This window comes from Parasteatoda tepidariorum, chromosome 1, assembly GCF_982258835.1.
Source record: "Parasteatoda tepidariorum strain Cologne lab strain chromosome 1, Ptep-v5.0, whole genome shotgun sequence".
Lineage (NCBI taxonomy): Eukaryota > Metazoa > Arthropoda > Arachnida > Araneae > Theridiidae > Parasteatoda > Parasteatoda tepidariorum.
Window position 1 is genome coordinate 85,862,468 of NC_141755.1, and position 25,763 is coordinate 85,888,230.

Consider the following 25,763-nt stretch of genomic DNA (forward strand, 5'->3'; position numbering starts at 1 on the left):
TTTTCATCTCTTTTCAAAATATTCATAATGATGAACTACTTACCCCTAGCCTTTCCATATTTCCCACAGACATGTCTTCATAGTGGCCCTGCAACATAAAAATAAAATATGCTTTAGCCGTCAAGGGATAAATTCTACGTCAGCAAAAAATAGTATTCTGTCCAAAAAAAAAAAAAAAAAAAAAATTAAAAAAAGCAAGGAAAAAAGTTAAAGTTGGTACACATGGTATAATCAGCCATTTCTCGAAGTACACCGAAGTCAGAGAATTTTATTACTATTATCATCATTATTTGGTTATTTACATTTTCTACCTGCTTTTTCCTTTTGCGAAAGAGGTACGGAACAATCATCAAAATATATTCGGACCAGAAGACTAGTTAGTAAGGCCAAAAGGGTTGTTTACAAAAAGGCAGCGTAGAATTATACATGTAATGGCTGAATGATGATTTGAAAAAAAGACCAAGAAAATGTTTGTTTAAAATCAGTCCTTTGACTGTAAATGTTTTTGGAAGGAAGGTGGAATATTGATGTTAACAATTCAATTTTTTTTTGTTCTCTTCCCAGTTTAAGTGAGATCATAATGTATGTTTACATTCGTTGCTGCAAACAAATTTTTCGAAAAAATTGCGAACAACTCTTAATGTTCTGTTTCAGAAATGTTGTTAGGTCGTTGAATAAAGCGTAACAGTGAATCTATAGTGCAGTGACTTCAATATTTATTGAAACTATTCAGAAACTAAATTCTCATGTTAGACAATTCAGCACTTCAATCACTTTGTCATAAACAGGCCATGATTTCATTTTTAGAAATCAATAGCTAAGTCTGCTAGTGCTAAAAGATAGTACTAGCAAAATCAATATTCAAAGAAGCATTTTTTAAAACTGTATAGCAATTCGATGCCGAAAATTTAACATAACGCGTATTTAGAGGGAGAAGAACTTAACACATACCCAACACTTTATTTTTTCATATCTTTGATCAAATATTACATTTTTTGCTAATTAATAAATTAAATATTTAAAAGAACAAAACTAATTAATTGAAAAATAACGCAAAATTTAATGAAGAAAAGATGACAAGAACACTGCTAAGAATTTTATTTAATCAATAAAAAAATGTTTTTTAATAATACTAATTACATATTATTGTTGAATAACGGAATTTTTGTAAATGATCATAATAATTGTATTGATTAAATTAAATTATATTTCTGAAGAAAATAAAATTAATCCATGTTAACTATCACACTGAAACAAAAAATGGATACTCAAAAAATCATGTTTTTGACAAAACTGTTTCCTGGTATAAGCTCCGAGCGAATTTTTCGTTAAAGTGACGAAATAACTATTGTCACTACTTCAAGGAGAGGAATTTCGTCAAAATTTAAAGAAGTATTTCGTCATTTTTTTTTCCACAAAAAAAAAATTGTCAAAAAAAGTAAAATAAAAATAAATAAATAATCCATAGTGCAAAAAATATCTAACTTTCCTAATTATCATTTTATCATGGGCACCATACATGTGGATCAATGTTACCTTAACAACACAAAGACAGAGAGATAAAGTACACCTATGCATGAAGCAGGATTCGATCCCGGGATCTTCCTCACCAACTACTCTTGACCAACATACAGTCCAGTCGGCTTACTTCGATTGTCCAGTGTCCATTTGAGTTTCGTCATTCTAGTTAACAATCTCCCATAAACGCACAACACTGAGGTTTCGAACTGAGGGAACATTTTCGTCGTTGATATGAGAGTTCGCGTTTCGTCACAAATTACGTGATTTCGTGACGAAATTATACTAAAAATTAACGAAATATAGCTCAAAGATTGCTGAATCGTCAAACGGGAGATTTTTATTTCTAACAGTGTAGTAAGTAAAATAAACTGGACGAAACTAGTTGATTAATTAAATAAAACAATCTCGAACAAATTTTAATAATCAAGAAAAGGAAATAGCAACTTAACACAACGTATACTTTAAACTAATATTTTCATGAATCAGTTAATTTTATTAAAATATAATAGAATCTAATTTGAATCGAATAAATATTTAATTGCATTAAGTTCCGGTTCAACTGTTCAAATTGAATCGGTAGTAAAATCATATTTTCTAATGCGATGCTTTATCGTACCGGTTCTTTTTACCACCTCAAAACTTAGAACATGGATTATTTGCCTGTTTTACAAAATTTTTGGGATCCCATTAGAATGAATTAGAATTTTTTATACGATAGTGATTATTAGCAATTTTTTTTTAAATGGGAGTTCTATAAATCTTTTAGTTGTTTTTTAAAGGAAAGAGACAGGGGTTAAGAAATGCATAGTTTTCTTGCTAGCTTTAATTTCAGTTTAGATTTCAATTCTTCAGCTTGTTTTTTTCTTTCTTTCTTTAAATGAACTGGTTTTTGTATCTTTTCTTTTTACAACAATTTAGCTATTCATAACATGCATAGAAATAATCACTATGAAGCTATATCAAAAATCGAGGCAATCCTTCTTGAACTTTCCTGCTAATCGAAATGTGGAGTTCATAGGGATAATAAAAGGTAAGTTTCAGGTATGTATATTTTTTTAAAATTAATTTAAAATACGTTAATTACGTTAGAATTGCAAAAAGAAAAGTTGTAAAATTTGAATTGCAGCAAAGATTTTGTTTAAAAATGGATATTTATCTCATAATAAGTTTTCTTCGGTACATCATTAACTACAATATTTAAAGTTTTACTAGAAACATTCTAAAATAATAAAAGTTTTATGAAAATTTTTTGCACAAAATAAATGCTAAAAATACACCAAATAAATGCTCAAAACTTGCATTATTTTAATTTAAAAAAAAAATGGATTTTCCATCAAAAAATTTAAAATTTTAGTTCGGCACCTATTTTTCCCCTAATGCCAAACTGCACTTTAGACGATAATTTTCACGCACTTTAAAAACACATTTTAAAAATCAAACCAAAAAAAAAAAAAAAAAAAAAACCTTTAACCCCAAGCACAAAAACATAATTTAAACATATATAACATAAAATACAATTGAATAAAAAAAAACATTATCTTTAAAAATAAATTAAGTTTTGCATTGTGCGAAAAAGGAAATTTGAATTCTATTATTGTAAAAATATATAATCCCATAACAAGAAAAGATCTTTCAACGAAACCAACTCACAGCATGGATCTGTTTACTCGTTTACGAACAACAGGATAAAACAATTTTTACTGGACCCTAACTATTAGTTAGCTAACTAGATTCTGCTATGAAACTAGCTAGTTTTAAACAAATTCTTTTCCTTCTTCTCTTGACTCTTAAGGAAAGGGGGAGGAGAGGTGGGGACAAAATTGAAAAGTGGGTGTTGGAGATCCCCCAAGTACCACACCAAAAGGGCATGATTAACAAAAGGTAATTATTATTATTCTACTAAACCCGCCAAACAACTGGTTTTAAACAAGAACGGTGCGTTGGCCCTTTTCTTTGGCCGCGCAAAAAATAACAGTTATTAATTTTCGTCAGACTTCATCACTTCCTTTGAAAAGATTCTTTTTACTTTAAGGATTTAAATGAACATTAACGTGTATTGTTAAAGGACTAAAAGGGAAATAAATTAATACGAACCATGACATTAAATTAGAAGCATCTTCGTTTCTGATCACAGATATTTTTAAAAGTACAGTAAATAAGTTTTCTGATTTGTGGTATCCCATTTTATTCATTAAATTGGAGATAGATTGAACGTAGAATTTAGAAACATAAGAAGAAGATAAAGCAAGAATATTTTAAAAGGACGCTATACCACGGAAGAAATCCTTCGTGGTAAATTCTCTTTCGCAAATTAACCAACAGCAAAGAATTTCGAAGAGTTTAGAAAGAAAAAAAAGTTAACAGATTTTGAATTAAAAGATGAGAAAGATTTTACCTACAGATAAGGTATAATTTTCCCTGAATAGAATAAAAGTATAGCACAAAATTTCAGAGAGAAAAAAAGAATTAAAAGAATAAATAGTAAATATTTAAGTTATCTTCAAGAATATGAAACCAATGATCTATAAAAATTGGCGTTTAAGAAAAGAAACTCCTTACATCGACATTAACAGTTGAGGTCACAAGCTAGTTACAGTCACCAAGATGGCGGCGTATCGCTACTTTATTTACGTATCTAAGGTTTTAACTGTCATCCCAGTTTTCTTGAACTTTGGCTCTAAGGTACCTGGGCAGATGTTCCAGTAGGGTTGGTCAGCCGTACACGGAACCCCCAGTGTTTAGTCCCCAAGCCTATTTGGTATTAATTTAATCGACAGTGTCAACCTTTCCCGGTTGGAGGATAGAACCAAGGACCCTGGGTTCTACTTGTTCTACCGATTAAACTTTGATTCGATTAAACTTTCATTTTTTTAAAGAAACATTTGTAATCTTTATGCCTACATCCCAAATTATTACTACACTATAACCACATAATTCGCATTAAATAAATAGAAGATAATAATATTTGAAAAATTGCATTCATAAAACAAATTCACGGTGACTTTCTTCTTTACAACTTGATGTGATTATGCAATTTTCCTTTTTCTCACTATCCTTTATTGCGATTTCTCATTATAAGATTTTACCTCACTATTACGACATTTTCACTGTTTTCTGCAAGAACATAAAAAAAATTGTTAAATAAGAGGGGTGCCAGATTGTAAACTTTTACTAAATGCAGTTTTAAGAAAAATGTGTTTAAGTTCCGTGAAATAGTTCTGTTATAGAATGAGGTTAAATTATTTCTTACATTCTAACAACATAAAATCTAAAAAAAAACTTCTCATATTGGTTTCCTAAAATTCCATCTGCCATCAGCAAGACAACCACAAAAAAATAGTCGAGCAATATCGCATTAAACGATGTCTGTCATGAACAGAGCTAAAATAATAAAAATGAGCTATAAGCTGAAGGTGTTATTGGCAGGAAAGACAAATAGTTAAAAAGCCGCTGCCTCGACAAAACGATAGAGGGGGAAAAGAAATGGCGCGCAGTGAATAAAAGAATATGTCATTTCGATTGCGAAGGAAAGGAATTTTTCATCCAATACAGAACTTCTCATCGTGATTGCCAAAGACAGTTAAGTAATTCAGCAAAACTTGATTTAGAAAGCCGTCAAAAAATTTTGATTTAAAAAAAAAAAATAGAGGAAGGGGGACAGAACAGGGTATAAGATTGGAAAATGTTATTAAAAATCCGTAATCGGAAAAAAGTTCAGTTTGATTTCTTCCGTTAAATTCATCGTTGAATTATGTATAACTCGATATTTGATTCGCTGGTGTTTTCATGTCTTGTTTCAAATAATTTTTCAGAAGATGAGAATATAAAGTTTTTTTCCTTCTTTATTCTTAGACAGTTAACCAAGTTACTGTAGTATTTTTTTTTAAAATTAACTATTAACCCTTTTTATAGAATATAAATACGTACGCAGAGTGTTCCATAATAGCCTATCTTAATGTGCATATCTTTAGACACCTATGCTAAAGATAAGGAACAAAAAGATTAAAATTTAAGGGATTAAAATTAAATCTGACGAATCAGTAGTGAGAAAAGCGGAATTATAGACAAAAATAATTCGAAGGTTTTTGTGAAAATCCCCTTTTAGTCATTTTTTAAATTACTCAGGCGAACGCATACAGGCTTTGATGCGTTCAGTTAGGAATTCGTTAAATTTTGATAACGTTTTCACGTAAATGACGCATAATATGCGTGCTTCTATTTGTTTAGTATTTGACAAGGAACCAAAGAATATATATTTAGGGTGGTCATAACATAACACCCTGAATAAAAGAGCTACATTCCCTTGAGTGTCTTATACGTGTATTCTTTTCTAAGCAAAAAAAGCATAGTGATTCTTTTTTTTTATCCTTGTTTTAATTACTTATTTTATTAAAAAAAACATGCTCGAATGGTGTTTTTCTTAAATTTCGATTAATTTCTTTATGATATAGTTGAGTAGAAATTTCCATTTAAAAAAAAAAAAAAAATCAAGCCTTTTTTTGTTTTTAAAGCTTTTTTCATCATAATTTTTCGGACCACATATAACAACTGTTTTGTTATTTTCTGGTTAAAACAGGTAATTATTATAAATATTTTTAATGAACAACAACAGTGATTATTAAGCAGCTCTTCATTGTTATTTTCTGAAGACAGAAAAAAAAAAACCAAGATATGTTCCACATAATTTTCCATCAAACAGCAATTATATCAAAATTTTCATTGTTACTTTCTAAGCAATAGTGTCAAATGTACCCAAATTGTTTATTTATTTATCTGCTACTTTCGAACCAAGAGCAGAAACAGTATGGAAACTATATTCATTTATCTTCTTCTTACTAACAACCTGAATTGTTCTTCGTATTTCCTGACTGGCGGTTGATAACTGTTAATGTTCTCAAGATGTTCATGATTCTTCAATTACAGAAACTGATCATATAATTTTTCAATTCAGTTTTATTTATTTATTTACTATTTAAATTTTTTTTTTGTTGCCAAATAGAAGCAACTATTTCTCGCTGTTTTCGATCTAATATCAGAAATTGTTCTTCATTTTTTTAAACAATGGAGAATATTGTTTTAAGCTATTTTCTGCGTAATATGCCAACTTTTCTCCTACATGAATTTCTTGTCGTTTAACCAGAAAGCTCCAAAAAAAAGGACTTATCGAATCATTTTTGGACTTCAAATCTGAAAAGTGAACGATATTTTATAGTTTGTACAGCTCTTCAAACATTTTTAAAACGAGTTGCCAAGTAAGCGAAAAGTTGCCCAATCGTGCAGCCCGATTATCCTTTAAATTGTAGGGTTGTGTGTCCTATCATTTATCCATAATTTATGACAAGGCAATTGTAGGTCTAGGGAAGGTTAAGCGATCACCTCCTTGATTGCATTTATTGTTTTCACTCAAACCCCAACGTTACAGCCATCGCCTTTTTCTTTCCTTTTAAAAATATTTTCATTTTTGTGGAGAAAAAAAAATCTCAGTACTTTTTTTGTGTAATTTAAGCATATATTACAGTTAATCTTTAGAAGAAATATCGTATTTAGCATACTGGTATGTTACATGTTCCTATTAAATATGAAATGGAAATATATTAAACAAATTCTGCTTTCATAATATTCATTTGAAATTTATTTTAAATAAAAAAAAAATATTTTATTTGAATGTAAAATAACATAAAGCAATATTATATCGTACTTTTTCCATTACTTAATCTTCAAGTAACTTTGATTTATGAATACGTTAAAAAAAATGTGGAAGACAAGTTTTTCACTTTTAAATTCGATTTAACACGACTGTTAAAAATAAAAAAAATTATTGGCTTGGAAAAAAACACAAATTTCTAGAACACAAGTATATGACTTAACTTCAAAAATTTTTTTGATTTTGTGTGAAAAAAAAAGGATAACGGTTTCTTTTAAAAAACAAGCAACACTCATACTTTACTTTAAAACAAATAAAACACTAATACATAACTGACACGTTGCCTTTATTAATACAGGTGGTTGTTTATGCGAGGATTTTATTTAAAGTTTTTAACAATTAAAAGATTCTTTTTTAGTGAATTCTCCATTTTAAAAACCTTTCAAACAGATACGCCTCTCAAGAATCACCCTTTGCTTTTCGACCCTTATTTAAAGTTATTTAATTTGGTGAGTTCCACCATTTCTTGAAGTTTAGTAGTCTATTTGTTAAACTTTGTATATTCTATATGCACCCTCTTCTAACTATTATAAACTGACGAAGTCTTAAAATTCGGTTAAGCCTTTAATCACTTTCACATATTATTTTATAACTGGCGTTGAAGAGCCGACCCGATTTCTGAGTTTACGACTATAATATTCAACACAGCAGTCTTGTACTTAAAAACCCAGTCCAGAACACAACGGAACCCTTGGACCAAGCATTGGGACTAATTGGCCTTCGTGGAGAACTTTTAAATGGGACCAACCAGCATCTGCGTTATATGGAGAGGAGAACCATGAAACCCTCTCACTGTTAGCCAGATGGCAAAGGGATTCTAACCCATGATCCGTCAACCACTGAGCATATTTTACGTCAGCACGATAGTCAGTGCAAGCCGGGAACAGAATTTGCATCAACGAGTAACTGATGGGATTCGAACCTGGTCACTTCATTGGAGGACGAATGCTCTATTCCCTGAGCCACCGTGACTCTGTTTCATATAATATATAAATGCTGTCTATGGTTTGCAATGGAAAGGTACTGGGTTCGAATGTTGTCTTATCTATCTGTCCTTACTATGGGAGCAACGTTGGCCCACCTAATATGGTGCCCCTGAAAGAGTGGCCAACAAATCTGCCCTGTAAAATTCCTGAATTGACGAAATGTTGGTGAACACAGGTCGGCATTGGAAAAAAAATAATAAAAATGTTGTCCATTCCTTAATTTTAAAGTCAACGATGATAGACTTACCTGATCTGGTGTAGAGCCACTATCAGTACTATGTCCGCCGGAAGTATCCAGCATCCCCCTGGAGACACAGGGAGGACCACCACAGAAACTGCTACCGTTGCTGTTGTTATTGGTGTCCCCTAACTCAGGTTTAGTATCTCTCTCTTCGATAACCAAATCAATGGGCATCTTACCCTTTAGGCAGCTGATGTAACGCTGACAAAAGTTATCACAGAGCTCATGAACCTAAATAAATAATTTAAGAAATCATTCTTATGTTCTACTTGATACAATTCTAAGAGAATACACAGATTTTCGAATTGATCATAAAATTATGATGACCAAACCATAAGATTTATATCGAATTTTTTTAAAAATATAGATGTCTCACGAGAGATAAAAATCGTTTGCAATTTAAACAGTTTTTCAATGTAAGGTTATCGTTATAAATCGTTTTACTTTCCATTTATTTCTTCTTATTTTGTCTCATATTCCATATTGCTAAATTCAAAAATGTTTTAATCGTTCATTTTCATAACAATTAACATTTTAAAGTCCTCCATGTTCCCACAACAAATCAATACCTCTGGGGGTACTGATCCAGGAGTTTCCTTGTCTTCTGGATTGGTTCAAAATTACAAGGCTACGGAGTTGAACGTTAGTAGTCGTAAACCCATGAACTTGGGTCGGCTGTTCAACGACGGTTATAAAATTAAAATAACTAATTTAATCCTTAAGTGTTCCAAGTTTTTAGTTTTTTTGTTCATAATGATCGGATCTACGCAAATATGCTTGAGTATTTTGATTGTTTCATTCTATGTCTTATGCTTCATTTGTTACAATTACTGTACTTTTATGTTGTTGTCGCCTTAACAATTCCAGATTCCTTCCTCGAAGAAGGAAAAAAAAATAGGTAAACAACAACTCCTGAGATATTTTCCTACTCAGATGTTCGATAAAAAGGTGCAGAAGAGAAAATTATTTGAGCAGTGGATTATTTTTTAAAAACTTGGCAAAATCAACTCAACTAAAACCTTGAAAAACATGAATTTCATTTAGAAGTAATAAATATATCCCAGTTTTAAATAATATACATTATTGAAATTAAAAGAAAAAAAAAATTCCATTTCCCACAACTACAAGGAAGAAAGCAGACGACTTTTTGCAATAGTACCATGGAAAACCACCACCGAATTCGTTACGGAAAAAATAATTCCACATATTTCTTCTTCCAGAAAGAAAAAAAGAAAGAGGAGAAGAGAAGAGAAAAACTGGTATTTACTGCTCCTGACATATTTTCATACCCAGGTGTTTGATAAAAAGGTGTAGAAGGGAAATTAAAAAGCAAGAAAAAGCAGAGGGGGGAAGAGAGATATGAGATCTATTCTTCCTTGGCTCACAACGCCTATCTGGAAACTAGGCACAGAAGGGAACTCGTTGACGCAGTGAGTCCGTTTATTTGAAAACCGGGGTCATCCAGCAATAGGCCTACCTTGATAATAGGTTGACGGGCCTTCTTCAGCCGACGGGGAGTGAAGAGAGATCCAATGCCAAGATTTAGCAATGATTACCCGTATTTCGAATGTCAATCAAAAGAGGCCATCCCACGTCAACATCGAAAAGCCCGGGGCTGTAATTAGGCCCGTTCCAGCTTTGTCGTTGTCACACTGGCCACGGTACCCCCTTATTATCTTACGCGACGACTTCAGTTTGAATTGTTTGTGTTTTACTTGTGCCGGGAGAATTTTTCCTTTTGGAAATCAGATATAGTTTAGTTGATGTAAGTAAATTGAACGATCGGCCTCTTAGAGAACTACTGTTTAGAACTTTGGAATATTCTAGATTCTTTTCACCACACATTTTTTTTATTTTCACAATTTTAATGACACCAATATTCTTTTTTTGTTACATTTTCTCTAAATATATAAAAATGAAACTCTTCCTATGTCTATAACGTACTCGCAATACAGCGTTTTTCAAAAAGTGTTTAGCGGAACACTAGGTGGTTCCGGTTCCCAAAAGGTGTTCCATGGAACCTTTGGATGTCCAGTTTTTATTAATTTACATTTATTATGCGTCTGAGTACTCACATTTATGACTTAGCGCAGTGTTTCCCAAAGTGTGGTACGCGTACCCCCAGGTGTACGGGAACAGTTTAGTGGGGGTACGGGTTCCTATATAAAATATCTTGCAACAAGCGAAAATTTCAAAAAAATTTATTTTAAAACAAAGCTAGCCATGAAAATTACGATTGCGTATTTTTCTATTGGCTATTTTTTGCAGAGTTAACAGTTAATAATTAGTGGTGTCAACAGCCAGTTGTGATTTTTAACTTTTGTGCAATTTTTTTATAGTAAAAAATACATTTTTTATTAGTGGTACACAGCGTTACGAAAAATTTAGAAAGGATACACAGAAGTCATAAGTTTTAGAAACACTGACTTAGCGGTTATGTACCAACTGCTTGATCTCAATATTAAGGAAATAATATTTTTCAACAGTAGAAATTTCCTCGCCTTTATTTAAAAAGTTAGTGAAAATATAGATAATTATCGATGCAATGCGTCATATTGCAAAAATATTGATTTTAAAGTAATTACATACTTGTTTGCTTGTGCTGTCGTTTAGTTTTCAACTGCAACATAAGCTTAAATTATTTTTTATTCATTTTTTACTTTAAAATGCATTGGTTGCAATATTAGATAATTTGGGTATTCTTCAAGATATGTGACTTTTATAGAATTTATAGAAATTTAAACTTTTATAGAATTTAAAGTTCGCGTCGTCCTGGTGGGAAGAACAAAAATTCCATTTTTAAATTGTTTTGGCATCTTTCAAAAGAACTATTAAAAACCGGAGGCAATCACTTAAAGTTTACCAAACAAAACTCCTAGTTTACGCATTTACAATATAATACTAAAAAACTAGAGTGGTTACTAAACGGTTGTGGTTACTAAATACTAAGATAGCAAAATTTAAACATTCAGAGTGGTAGTTATTTTATAGCTGGCAATGTTGTCTGAGAATCGTCTTACAACTGCAAAGGGTGCATTTTTATTGTTATTAGTATTACAATTATATGCTGCATAATAGAATTGTTTCAAATAGTTTATCAATTAACAGTAATTCCTAAGGAGGCAAATATTTAGAAACGTTTAGAAAAATATTAACAGAAAATGGATACTTTTCCAATTCTCCACGCACAAGTAAATTAAGTTAATTTATTTTTTATTTGTTTTTTCAAAAGAGATCACCGAAAAATAACAATTGCACTCGGCGTTCTGGCAACTTTATTGCTCACGCCGGCGAAATAAAAAAATACCGAACATGATTGAGTACAAATAGTGAAATTCGAAACAATTTTAGAACTGCTTATTAGTCGTAAATCATTTTGTTAAATAGTATGAACTGGAAAAAGTCTGTAAATTTTAAATTAACACTTATACAGTAAAGTACGACATCTGTTTCACCGTAAACTGGCCGTTAATGGTCAGTCGTTCTTAGGAATTACCTTCATTGACTACAAAATGTCATCGAAGGTACAGGATTTTTTGCAATTTTAATTTTTCTTAGCTTCATTTTCTTAGTGCGGAAATACCACTTGTGTTGGCATCATGAACAAAATTTACCGTCAATAAAAATGACCTTTACTTATGTGTAAAAACATATATACCAATTATGAATATAATTATTTTAAACAAATAAAGAATTATCTTTTTTGTTTAAATTTGCATTTAATTTTATACAGGGTGCGTGGCCAAATTATTCAACAAAAAATAAGCACCTCTAACGCACTTTTCAAGCACTAAAATAATATTTTTAAGCACTTAAAAAAATATCATAATTAAGTAGATTTGGAAAGTTTTTGGCAATGGACGGTTTTATCTGGTTTTAAGCATCATGTCAAAAAAAAAAGAAAAAAATCTTTTGGCATTGTTTTTGACAATCGTCAAAATTTTTGAATCATGTAAATCGAATGGCGTTTTCATACGCTACGGACTGACGATGAACCGAAATAGATTGGGGTTGAATTAATTGTGAAAACCTTGAATAGAACTTTGTGATCAGGGTCTTTCTGCACAATTCATAGCGAAAATCAAGATGGTAAGGAAAAAATCTCAATTTGGAAAAGGGAAATTTAGGCACTATTTAAAAATACCCAATGAAAAAAGCACCTTTATGGGGCTTTTAAAAAACAAAAATTGAAAATAAGCACCTTTAAGAACTTTTTTAAAAACGCTACGCACCCTGTTATATCATAAAAATTAGTTAGCTTTAAAAAAATGAGAATATGTTTGTTTGTTTGAGATGCTTAGTTTTTTCGAAAAGAACTTTTTTTTCCACGAATTTATTAATTTTCAACTCTAGAAATAAATCATTGATAGCATCGTCTTTGGTGCCCTCTGACTGCAACAAGAGGTTGTAGATCTCTTTCGGAGATCGTAGAAAAAAGCTCTCTAAATTATTTTTGAATACATTTGACTCCACTTGTTTGTATTGTAAATATTCTTCCGTGATATTTTTTCCATCTCCTCCGTATTGACCGGTCACTTGGGGAGGTTTTGATGATCTCTCCTAAAGGTTTTCTTCCAAGTCAAATTCAAAAAATTCCGTGCCTCTGAAAGTTGTCACGAATAGAGGATATCTCCTGGTGGTTTCATTGTATATTATTTTCAAATTTTTTATTTCATTCGAATAAATATTTAATTACATTAAATTTTGGTTCAATGGCCCGAATTGAATGGGTAGTTAAATTCATATAACTACTAACGAGGTGCTTTTTTCTTCAGGCTTCTTCCTGTGTGTCTGTTTTTTTCTTTCCCAGTGCTCTTTTTTCCTGCCTGCCCAAAGAAGGCGGACCAGTTGGCCGTCGGAATTAGCGAGTTTAATATAGAATTAGATAGGCTGTATTCAGCTTTAACAGCTGTTTGTTTAGTGAATCATGTATTAAATATTGTTTATTAATGCTTAGCGAGAAGAGGAACTAATGGTTGAATGCATTTTAAGATGCAATATAATGATCAGAAAAAGAAGGTAAAAAGAAAAACAACACAGAATGCCATATAGCCCTGATTTCAACATTGTGATAAAAAAAAGTTTAAACTAAGAAATTTTTAATTCAATTTTTGTAGGAGCACATAGAAAATACACAAAACGTCTTTAATTTTGCATCATTTCTCCCCTCATTTTTCTCTTAAAGGTGCCATAAAATTACTACTATACGTAATATTTAGTTAATTATAAACTGTTCGCATTAATTAAGAAATAGAAAACTAGACGCTGAAAACACATTGCTGACTTTAAAAAATATACCTTTGCATATTAACTCATCAAAACTTTTTTAATGATGAAACATTTCAGTGAAAATTATTTTTAAACTCTTCTCTTTTTAAAATTTTCCAAGACAAGTTTCTCACAGCTAAATTTACCCCAATAGCTTTCAAATAAAAGAAAAGTCAATGCAACTTTATTGAAAGTTCATCTTTTATTGCTAATTTTAAAAAAAAATGTACCATCGGCTAGTTTTATATTTTGCACATAGCTCAAAATGCGAATTTAAGAAGAAAGACATTGTATTTGAATCAGTTTTTGGCTTCTCTTATGTGTAGTCTTTTAATCTGAAATTTATTTAGATATTTAGAATCTGGAAACCTGGAATTATTTAGAATCTGGAATTTATTTAGATATTTGAATCCAAATAAAATGATCATGTGATGCCGTCCATTTGCATAAACCTCTGAGCACATTTTTTAAAATATTTAATAAAAAAAAAAGACCTTAAAAGCCAATCAGTTGTTTTTACTAGGTTACCATGATACTATAAATGAAGTAGTGAACACTATAAATGAAGTAGTGAAATGAATGAAAATGAGTAAATTTACATATTAAGAATTAATATTTATTAAAAACCACTTCATTGCTTATAGTTCTGAACACAAAAAGATTGTCTGAAAAGTTACATATTTGAAATGTACCCAACCACCTCGACCCCAAAGTTCGGGATTTTGTCCCGTAATGATTATGCTTAGTGTTTAAAGAAATAAGGAAAAGTAAGAACGAAATTCTTCATTTAAATGTTAAATTCAAGTTAAAGATATGAAAGACGCATTTTTTGATGTGTCCATATTTTTTTTAAATACGTACTTTGAGCTGCATCCATTTTCTTAAGCACGCAAATTAAGCTGATCCACATTTAAAAAAAGAATGAAAAAAAAGTCACTGACGATAATTTGTAAATGAATTCATTGTTGCAAATTATCACTATAGCTTTGAAATGCAAGAGAATTCTGCACAATTTTATTAAAAATCAGCGGTAAATTAGAATTGCCGAGTTTTTTTTTTTGTAAACAATCAAAAGAAGTTAAATATAATTTATAAATAAAATAACATTCTTCTACAGGTGCCTTTCAAATATATTTGAATTAAACAAACGACTCTTCAATGTTTAATACAATATTCATAAAGACATAAAATTTACGATTATTACATTCTATTAGAAATCAAAATGTAGTAAAACTAACAGAAAAGGTAAAGTTAACCACGAAACTATTATTTTAACATCCATCCCTTTTCAGTTAAATTCTTATTTTTCAAATGTAAAAGGAACATAAATAAGAATGGAAGTCAAATTATCGTGATTTAACGAGATAAAATAAGAGTAATAATAAAAACTACACCACAACGCGCGTTCACCTTCTAGAGGTAGAACAGTAAGGGGCAAAGCCTGAGAGTTTTAAAACAAGCACCAAAATGTAGGCAATCAAAAAGAACTAAAAGGGTCATAAATAAGCGGGAAACACAATGAGTCTTTGTGGAGGTCTTCGAAATTTATGCCTAATGCAAAGCAACAAGGCCTATGCCTATAGAACAAAAATGAATTTGAACAATAGCTTCGTATTATTCCCTCACGGTTTTTATGAAATATGGCGTTTTTCAATTTGACATTTATTTACTGGAGTTCCTGAACGCTGCTGGAGGAAAACGATCACGTCACACCACATGTTCTTTTTTTCAATTTATTTTTAAACTATATTTATAACGCGGATTTTAGGGGTGTTTTTTTTTTTCGTCATAAATTTTGGGTGATTAATTCATGAATCGAAGTTTTTGTTTTTAATCAGAATGAAATGCAAAATAAAAAGTGAACGAAAAGTTCTGTTCTATAAATTTCATGTTAATTTAACGGCAATTAAATCGTCTGCGCTGAAGCGACCGATATTTAGTTATATGATTTAGCAAAGTTTCAGAGAAATTATTTTACGTTGATGTGTTATTTATCGAAAATGGTTGTCCGAACTATCGAATTATTTTTAATGTATACATCACTTGTTAAGTTTTATTTTAAAGGAAACTTTTATTAACGTTAAAGGAAAAAAATCATTATTCCGTTCTACTTATTATTTTTCTGTAACTTATTTTTTATAATAAAAGCTCTGCTTAGTGAAAATCACTAAAGTATTTTTCAGCTATGAGTAAATATTTCAAACTAACGATAGAAAAAAAATCGCGCTAAACTTGGGGGGACAACAAAAAGAGCGCGTGATGTAAAGAAAATCATTTTTAAGATTCAAAAGCGATAAGGTTTGAAGCGATTGTTTTCGGAATGTTATTTTGCCAACAAAATCCCTCTAAGTTGCGGGGTTAAAGAGTTTTTTTTTTTCAAGACTACATTTCGTATTGCAGTCACAAGAATAACGAATACCACAATTCACGTTGACGCATTCTGTCCGATTCTTATTCCCGAGGCTTATGAATCACATAACATGATTGATTCATGAATCATTAAGGGAAATCACGATGTCTTGCGAATTGAGGATGTAAGAAATGAGTCCACAAATCGACAGGCTATACTTAAAAGCGTTTGTTTATAAAAAATTTTCAATCGATTTTGGGAGATATATTATAAATAATTAAAATATTATTACAAAATTGCGATTTGAGCATTAATGTAATTTTACGTTGGTTTAAAATGCACGTTTTTAAAATTTAAATAATCCTAACTGATTTGAAAGTAATGGGTCAGCTTTTATTAAATTTTAAAGACTAAAATTCATACTATGCAATATTTAAGAGATTTTAAATTGTTAAAATATTGCACATTCACCTAATATCCTGCACGTTCAAGCAAGTTCTTCAAGTGCTCCGTTGCAAATCCTGATTATTCTGTAGTAGCTGAGCAGCATACAATCGTGAACTAGAGGGCAAATTTTTCTATTGTATGAGCACCAACAAACTTCGTGAGGATGTAAATTTGGTGAAGGATAACTGAAAATTTTAATTTTAGAAAAATGAAGGACAATAAGTTAGAACGGAACGTAAATATGGGATTTTATATAGAAAGTGTATTATGGGATTTTATATACAAAGTACGTAATTTAGATTCACGTATTCAAAATCCTCAACTGTCTTAAATTCAGCAATTATTATAAAACTAAGGGGGAAATTAAGAATGTATACTTGCATCTCACCCAGTAATAAGATGATCTCATTTTTAAACATAATTTATACTACTTATCCAGAGGTCAAATAAAGCATATTTGAAGCGCATTTTTTTTAAACACTTCCGACATCGGCGATGAAGATATTTTTTCTATAGATATTTTTCTATGTCAATCAGTAATAATGGCCAATACAAATTTCAAACAATCAACACTTAGAAATAAACTTACTTTTTCCAATTCTAACAAATGGAATCTAAGCACTTGGATTGCTTGCACCATCTGAAAAAAAAAATGTCAGAAGTTTTATTTTCTTATAAAATTTAATGCAGTTTACTGTTTTAATTCATTTCAATTCCTCAATGATATCACACTATTAAAATGTAAAATTTTGTTGCTATTATTAATATTATTTTCTACAATAATTTCAACGAAGCTACAAATAGACCATTTCTGTTTGATACTAAGGGAAAATAAGAGGATAGTAGCATAATTCATCAGCAGAAACCTATTCCCTAAGAAGGAAACGTTTCAACTAAGGGCTCTTCTTCAAAGGTTGAAATAACGCTTTATAGCCTATGATTATGCTACTTTTATAACTACTCTGAGCTTATTATTCATAGATGTTAAGTGTTAGCCAGCAGCTTCCTTGATAATGGGGGAAATTGCACAAAATGTCCATTTGGAAAGAAAAAAAAATCCACAGTTTTATAAAATTGAAAAGGGTTTGTAATCTAACATTTGTGAAAATGCTACATTACAATTCACAATGTTTTTGAACAATGCAACTTCAGGGTGACTTTTTGCCTGTGAAGGCGAAAAGTCACCCTGACGTTGCATTGTTTAAAAACATGCAAAAATTGAAAAATATCTACTGATTTTAATAATTTTCATCTAAAGTGAAGAAAAGTGAGGATTCAGCATATTGTGACATAAAATATGCTGAAATTAGTCAGATTAAAATGGTAATTTGTAAAATATTTTATTGTATTTTCCGAAAAGAATTCTTTATTTCCTAATTCTAAAAACATGCAAAAATTGAAAAATATCTACTGATTTTAATAATTTTCATCTAAAGTGAAGAAAAGTGAGGATTCAGCATATTGTGACATAAAATATGCTGAAATTAGTCAGATTAAAATTGTAATTTGTAAAATATTTTATTGTATTTTCTGAAAAGAATTCTTTATTTCTTAATTCTAAAAGCATGCAAAAATTGAAAAATATCTACTGATTTTAATAATTTTCATCTAAAGTGAAGAAAAGTGAGGATTCAGCATATTGTGACATAAAATATGCTGAAATTAGTCAGATTAAAATGGTAATTTGTAAAATATTTTATTGTATTTTCCGAAAAGAATTCTTTATTTCTTAATTCTGGAAACAAATAAAAAAAATATGCTTGTATAAGATAAATTTTTATGAATTTAAAAAAAAAAAATGTTAAAATTTCAAGAAGAAATGTGGAATGTTTTATGCAACTTTCAGCATTTTTATTTTAATGTCGCTATTCAATCAAAATGTATTGCAAAGCACCACGAAGTCATAGACATGCATATTATATATATAAATGCAGATCCTTATTGCTGTTAAAAAGAAAAGATTTAAAAAAAAAAACAAGTTCATTTAAACGAAAAAAACAATAAATATAACATCACGAACTATTCATTTTTTTAATAAATTACTCCCAGAAGATGAGAGAGGAGATTGAACCCGAATCGCCAATTTTCCATAAGAAACTGCATTCTTCTTTTAAAGCTTTAATAATGACTGAAGAAAATCACTATTTTTATTAATTTAACCCTTTAAAAATAAAAATAAAAGATTAAAAATCGGAATTTAAATTTACAATTCATTCTCGCTCGTTAATCGGCTCAGTGAACAATTCTGACAACAAAATTCCAATTTGCGTAGAATTTACAGATAATGTTGCATATAATTATGTTTGCTGTGGGAACATTGCAGTTTTATAATGACAGAAAAAAATAAGAAGCGAATACAAATATTAAATTGTATGCTGAAAAGTATAAACAAAGACAAAAAAGGGCTTCGTTTAAAATATTAAATTAGTTTGTAATATATGTATGCACGCAATCTTAACAGTTAAATTTAATTTCGTGGCAAGTTATTTCGTTACATTAATTATAACTTCTTTCGGAATATTGAAGTAGAAAAGAATGACCTAGACGGGATGTTATCTAATACATACGTGATTTTCTTTAAAATTTATTATTGAATCTTTGGAAAAATGAATAAATAAAATTGATTGCTAAATCTAAGTCGACCTTTAATAACAGTAATTTTGACGAATTAAAACTGGAGAGGGATATGGATTCCAGTTTAAATAGTATTCCAGTTATATATTAAATTCAATTTTAATACAGTAAAATAATAAATTTCGGTAAAAAAAATAAAACAAAAACTTGGAATTTGAGTAAATTTGGCTTAAAAAAATTTAGATTCTTCTAGTAGCAAGAACTTTAAATTGATTGCCAAATCTAAGTTGACCTTTAATAACTGTAATTTTGATTAATTAAAACTGCAGAAGGATATGGATTCCACTTTAAATAGTAGTCCAGTTATATATTAAGTTTAATTTTAATGTAGTAAAATAATAAATTTCGGTAAAAAAAGAAAAAAAAATTACATTTGAGTAAATTTAGTTTTAAAATATGAGATTCTTCTAGTAGCAAGAACTTTAAATTGATTGCCAAATCTAAGTTGACCTTTAATAACTGTAATTTTGATTAATTAAAACTGCAGAAGGATATGGATTCCACTTTAAATAGTAGTCCAGTTAAATATTAAGTTTAATTTTAATGTAGTAAAATAATAAATTTCGGTAAAAAAAGAAAAAAAAAACAATTACATTTGAGTAAATTTAGTTTTAAAATTTGAGATTCTTCTAGTAGCAAGAACTTTAAATTGAATATTACTTATTAGGAAAACTTTATTGGTTTCAAAAGTATGCAGGTGGAAGTAAAACTCGAAATGTTCCTAGCGCTCAAAAATAGGCGGACATTCTCAAGACGTGAATGAGTAAAAACAAAAGTGAATTTAAATATAAAACGTAAGATTGGCAACGAAAAATGGAAAATAAAGGTGAGAAACAAAACTAGAAAAACCGCAGTTACTGAGAGTGAAACAAGAGCAAAGATGGAAAAACAGATCAAGAAAAACCACCGAGGTCGAGAGAGGCAAATCACGGTGAAATACATTTCCAAGGAATTTCATTACAACAAGTATTCCATTAGTACATGAAAAATTTTCGCTCAAAAATGATTAAACTTTTCAAAAATTGAAAATCATTTTGCCCGAGATATGTATTAACAGTTATCACAGTGTAGAAAAATTTAAAAAAAAAAAAAAAAATGAAGCAATATCTATATATTAATAGGCTAGCAATATTTTGTCTCGCTAAAAACTCCCAAACTACGCAACAGAATTAAACAAATAAGGTGTCGTTTTAAAGGTATTGTTATGTAGATGTGCAATAAGGTCTTAAATTATGAAAATTTCCTTTAATTAATTAATAAAATTAATAATTTAGTTTCAACCAATGAGAATTCAGCAAATCATTTTTCGGGTGGTTCGCATAAGCATTGTTTCCGTAAGCATCGTTTGATTTAAAGCATTTCTGAATTAATAGATAGATAAACAAAAATAAGAGAGGATAAAAAAAAAAAGGAACTGAATTTCTTAAAAAAAGAATTCAATATCTTTAGTTCCTTTGATAAATTTTTAGTTTCATGATAAATTTTTTGTTTCGTTACAATAGAATAGCAATGGCATCGTGCGAATATTCAAACCAAAACAAACTTTCTACAAACAATTATTTTGATTTGAGATTTAAAACGATATCTTAGTTATTTAGTTCTATTTTAATTTATTTAGTGCCTGCTGCCTAAATAAAATGCCTGCTATCAGGCGTCGAAATACCTCTGGCAGACGTCAGAGAAATGAATGGCGGAATTCTAAACGGGAAAGCATTTCTTATTGAGATATATTCTCTGCTACAGCTCCAAATTTCTCAGCTACATGAAGAAAAGATAATCAAATTGTGAAGGGGGCAGAGAAGTGTATAAGTTTCATTAAGTAATTGATTTCAATATCTGGCATTTTTATTTTAAAATTTAAATTTGTTAAAATGTTTTTATAAGATTGCGAAGCAATATGCAATGGAACTGCGAAGCAGTTCTGGGGGTTGGCGAGCGTAGCGAGCAGGGGACGGAGCCCCCTAGTTTTGTTTAGACGCTGAAAAAAGGTACATTGAAAAAGGTCAGTTTTAGCATTATTGGTAATATGCCCTGACTTCCCTTAAACTATTACTACTGCTGTTTGGAACTTAACCTCATTGCATTTAGTGTAAAAAATTGCATCAGAAATGATGCATCGCTTGTATTTATAACGTATATCCCATTCCCGTCAGAAAACTCTTATTCAATTTTAATTCAATTTCCTATCAAAAAAAGAAGCATGCAGAGGAAGGTAACAACATAGTGTGACGTTTATCGTCTCTTAATTCAGAATCACAATAAAACATTTAAAATAGATTTATCGTAAATTGCAAAATAATTGATTAGATTTAAAATACTGCGGAAACTTCCATTAGTACATAGAACCTTAGCAAATACAAATAAACACTCTTGATTAAAGTTAAGAAATACGTGTCGAAAAGGGTTAATCACAAGTCTATAGTCCAACTTTGATCTCTTATGTGACCTCTCCAGAATTTAGTAATAGTTTTATCGAGCAAAAAGTTCAGTATAAAATATCAAAAAAAAAAAAAAAAAGACAGCAAAAGCAGTAGTAGAGAGAATAGAACCGAGTCATTAGAGAGGTTCACCAATTTCCACTATGAACATCAGCATGGGTAAGTTCTCTCCATGCCAATTAGTTTATTTGTTACTAATCAAAGCCTTTTAATTAATTTAATTTGTTATTTAAATTTGTATTTGATTAAAGCATTATTAATTTAAGTATTTTAAATAGTTAAAGTATGTAAATTAATTCGACAATATATGCATAGAATAAACGATCACTGGTTAGAATGAAAAGTAGTAGTTTGTGTCTTTAAACCACCGCAACAATAGCAAAACATTTCCTAAACATTCTTATTTCATTTTAAAAAAAAGTAATTAAATGTAATTTTCTGTTTATTATTTTCTTGCTCATTTAAATACATAAAAATGATGAGCAAAAAATTGTGATTGGTTAAATGTTAGCCATTGTTTAAATTTCACTAGAAACAATTCAAGATTTTAAAGATAACATCTGTGATATTTGCTAAAGTATAGCTTTATTTGATCTAGAAAAAAAAGTTACTGTGCGTGTAATAATTCAAAGAACAACATTAACACGGTAGCACTTATTGACTTGACATAAAATTTGTATTTGCCATGTTCAGGATTTTTTACACTAAAAGTGGTGCACAAGATGCTCCAGTGTTGACCACCCCTGCTTTAAACAATTAAACTCCCTAACGAAAAATAAAATAAATGCATTTTAAGAAAATTTGATGAAGTAACATATCTCTTGTTTTTTTTTTTTTGTTTTTGTTTTTTTTGTTTGAGTGCGGGAATTGAAGATATTGCTTTTATTTAAAAAAGGAAAAAAAATATTTCCATTATGAAGCGTAATTTTTTGAAGAAAATAAAATTTCTGTTACAAATTGACAATAAAGCCACATTTTGTACTTCTTTTAATGTCATATCTAAAAGTTACAAGTTTTAAGCTGTGCATGTTTTTAGAATGCCATGAATAATTAAGTATATCTGCGAGGTAAATATATCTTAACTTAATATTTAGCTGCTAGAGACACAGTGCCGTTTAAAAACTTAATTTTATTTCATAATTTAAACTTTAAAATAACTCTCCAGAAAAAGGATCTGACAACTGAATATTATTTTTTCTATAATATATATTTTATGTTATTTTTTTATTGACAATTTTTTCTTACCATCATCATTCAACTTGTGATAATAGGAAAAGCTCATTTCGATTTAATGAAACGGATTTTTAAATTTCCAAACAACAAACGTTACCAAGATAAGAGAAAACGCCAACAATGTTTGGAAATCTAATGCAAAACATAATAATAAGAAGGTTATAGCGGTGTAGCGGAAGTTCGTACGGACCGGGTGAAGTTACTTCCGCTTAACTAGCTGTTTGTTTGTTTATTTAGAAAACGAGGTGTAAGGGCAAGAGTAAAGGCCTGTTTACACGGTCCAATTTCTTGAATCCGAGAAATTGGACGGATTTCTCTGTCCAAGAAATTGGATGATTCGTTGACACTATCCAAGTTCTTGAATGTCGCTGATTCGTTGAAAGAAAAACTTGCGCATGCGCATTGCTCATATTCAACATTATAAAATAATACTTACATAAGTTTAAAATTACAAAATAAATTCAAATAAAATCATAATAACACAAATAAACCTCAACAGATCAATTTATTTGCACTAAAAAACCCACAACAAAATGACATAATTTGCTGCCAGCTTGTTGACGTCACAAAACCTAAGACGCTGATTGGTTAAGGGAGAAAAAACTTGGATGGAAAGTAGAACATGCTCTACTATCGTCCAAGAAGTTGGACCAAGTTTTTGGATGTTTGTTTACACGATCCAAGCTCAAGCAAAACAAGCTTCCATCAATATCAATCAATCTCTGTCCAAGAAATTGGATCGTCTAAACAGGCCTTAAGGACAACAGGACGGACGGAAAACACACGACAGTGCGGCTTTGAGGATAAATCCTCCAGACTAAATGTCTGGGGCTGTCGGCTACTATGGTAACAAGCGAGAGCACATTTCTAATTGCGGTGAAATGTAGGAAAAAGGGTGTCGATTGGTTTATTCACGACGACCTATGCTGAGATTGAGACAAAATTATTCACCCCACACCCCTATTCGAATTGTCCTTTACTCGTAACCACAGTACCCGCCACGACGCGAGACGTTAGTCTGGAGGAGTTCTCCTGAAAGCCGCACTATATGCCAGTTTTGCTTTCTCAGCTAAAGTGATTGCTGAGTCTAGAAGAGAGTACACTGGATTCGCAGAAAGTACACCAAATCTTTATCTGATGCGATGTTCGTGTTGAAACTTAAACGAGCAGGTAGAAGATGCTTTCGAAAAACTCTGCAATAATTGAAGAAAAAGAAGGAAAGAATAGGGGGATGTATGGTGGTACTTACAAGGCTATCTAGTTCAGGATTGGCATCATACAATGGTCTTTCTTCCTTAATCTGAAAACGAGAAAGAGGGTAAGTGGGGATGAGGGGATAGTAGAAACATTTTTTGTACTTACAAGACTGTCCAACTCTTCGTTGGAGGTGTAGTGGATATTTTCTGCCATGATCTGAAACAGATGAACACCACCTAAGATTATCACAATCCCTGTCACAATGATTAAAATCAAATTTCTTTGTACTTCCCTAACGACACTGACAAACGCAACTTGTTAAATACGTTGTATTTTTTAGGCAATGGCTATTCCATAATCATCTGGCAAAAATGCATTATGCATTCGAAAAAGTAAACACGTTTGATGTAAACATTTAAGTAAAAAAAAAAGAAATCCCATATCAAAATCCCACGATTCATTATCGAGGGAAAACGGAGTAGCAGTAGTAGTAGAGCTACAGTGGGTTATTAGCGACAGTCTAGGAAACACCCCTGAGAATGATCAGAAGACATGCTTTCGCAATTATGATCCTCTGCAGATTGAATACCGAAGACTAGCATTTTCCGGTGGAACAGATAAACTATAACAAACCCACACTGCGCACCCTCGGTCCCTACGCAGGCTGATCAAATCGATTATCCACCCACTTGCTAACAGCAGCCAGTGATGCTTTACTTCGGTGATCAACGTGTCTAGAAATCGTTGCTGAGAAGGGATTCAAACCATCAAAATTTATTTGCCAGATGAAAAATGAAAGGCTTTTAAAATAACTGTCCTTTACAACCTTAATAGGTTAGTAAAAATTAAACATTAATTTGTATTCGCTGTGATTGAGTCGATAATGATAAGTTAGATTTTCATAACTTTCTTTCTTGAATAAAATTATACGGAGTGTTCTGTAATAAAAACTTTTATCATATAATTTAAGGATATATTAGGGGTCTCAAACAGGTATTTTGAGTGAGAGGAAAAACTCACATTTCTAAATTAAATTTAAGGATTGAGGAAGGCGGCACTGGAAGCATCAAAACCAGTTTGATAGTCGGAGGAAACAGTTAAATCGAAAGGAGATTATTAACACTAGATTGCCCAAGGAAGTCATTTTGACTGCTTTTTTACTTCAATTAGAAAAGCAATGATGTACCTATATAATGACACAATTTCTTAGAATTTTGTGACTTTTACAATTATTTTTATTGTTGACATTTACTAATGACTTACTATATGACTGAAAATAATATAAAAAATATTAAAAATTAATTGTTATTCAGCCTGCGTTCACTACCACCACAGACTTTGATTGAGTTTTCCTTGCTTAAATATTCGTAAATTAAATGTAATTTTGTGATCTTTATATCTATGTTTTAAAATGATATTAATTCACAGAACAAACACTAAGTGTAATATTAATAGTCTCAGCAGTATAACTGCTCAGTTCCTGTCACATGTTGTTATATTACCAAAAACAATAAGATGTCAATTGGAATTGATAAGAAATATGCGTCTGATGACTCAATGCAAAGACTAATCACAATGCTTACATAAAATTGGTGTAAGACAAAAAATTGCATTGTGCTTAGAATAGTAAAAAGGCCTTTCTCTCTCGCGTGTCTTTAATTGAAAGAGCATTAATAAGTGTGGCCCAGACTAATAAGTTCAATTTTTTTGATGGAAACATGCAATTACACGTTCAAAAAAAAGC

The 25,763-nt window shown here is 30.5% G+C and overlaps 2 protein-coding genes across 5 annotated transcripts in view; one reads left to right on the plus strand and one right to left on the minus strand.

Annotated features, from left to right (window-relative positions):
- Positions 1-25,763, minus strand: part of LOC107450063 (homeobox protein Meis1) — a 110,293-nt gene that overhangs the window by 72,929 nt on the left and 11,601 nt on the right. Inside the window, exons 3-6 of one of the 2 annotated variants that reach the window (XM_043039728.3) lie at positions 24,072-24,122; positions 17,107-17,157; positions 8,459-8,683; positions 44-88 (exon numbers count right to left, since the gene is read on the minus strand). In XM_043039728.3, the coding sequence (XP_042895662.1) occupies positions 44-88; positions 8,459-8,683; positions 17,107-17,157; positions 24,072-24,122 (372 nt within the window). Of the gene's footprint in view, positions 1-43; positions 89-8,458; positions 8,684-17,106; positions 17,158-24,071; positions 24,123-24,184; positions 24,236-25,763 lie in introns of both variants that reach the window. The other variant, XM_043039730.3, reaches the window with a different exon arrangement.
- The window catches only part of LOC107450051 (acetoacetyl-CoA synthetase), a 148,012-nt gene continuing 143,853 nt past the window's right edge, over positions 21,605-25,763 (plus strand). Inside the window, exon 1 of one of the 3 annotated variants that reach the window (XM_087168291.1) lies at positions 21,605-21,748. In XM_087168291.1, the coding sequence (XP_087024417.1) occupies positions 21,733-21,748 (16 nt within the window). In that variant the 5' untranslated portion in view covers positions 21,605-21,732. The remainder of the gene's footprint in view (positions 21,749-25,763) is intronic. The other 2 variants (XM_087168285.1, XM_087168287.1) reach the window with 2 other exon arrangements.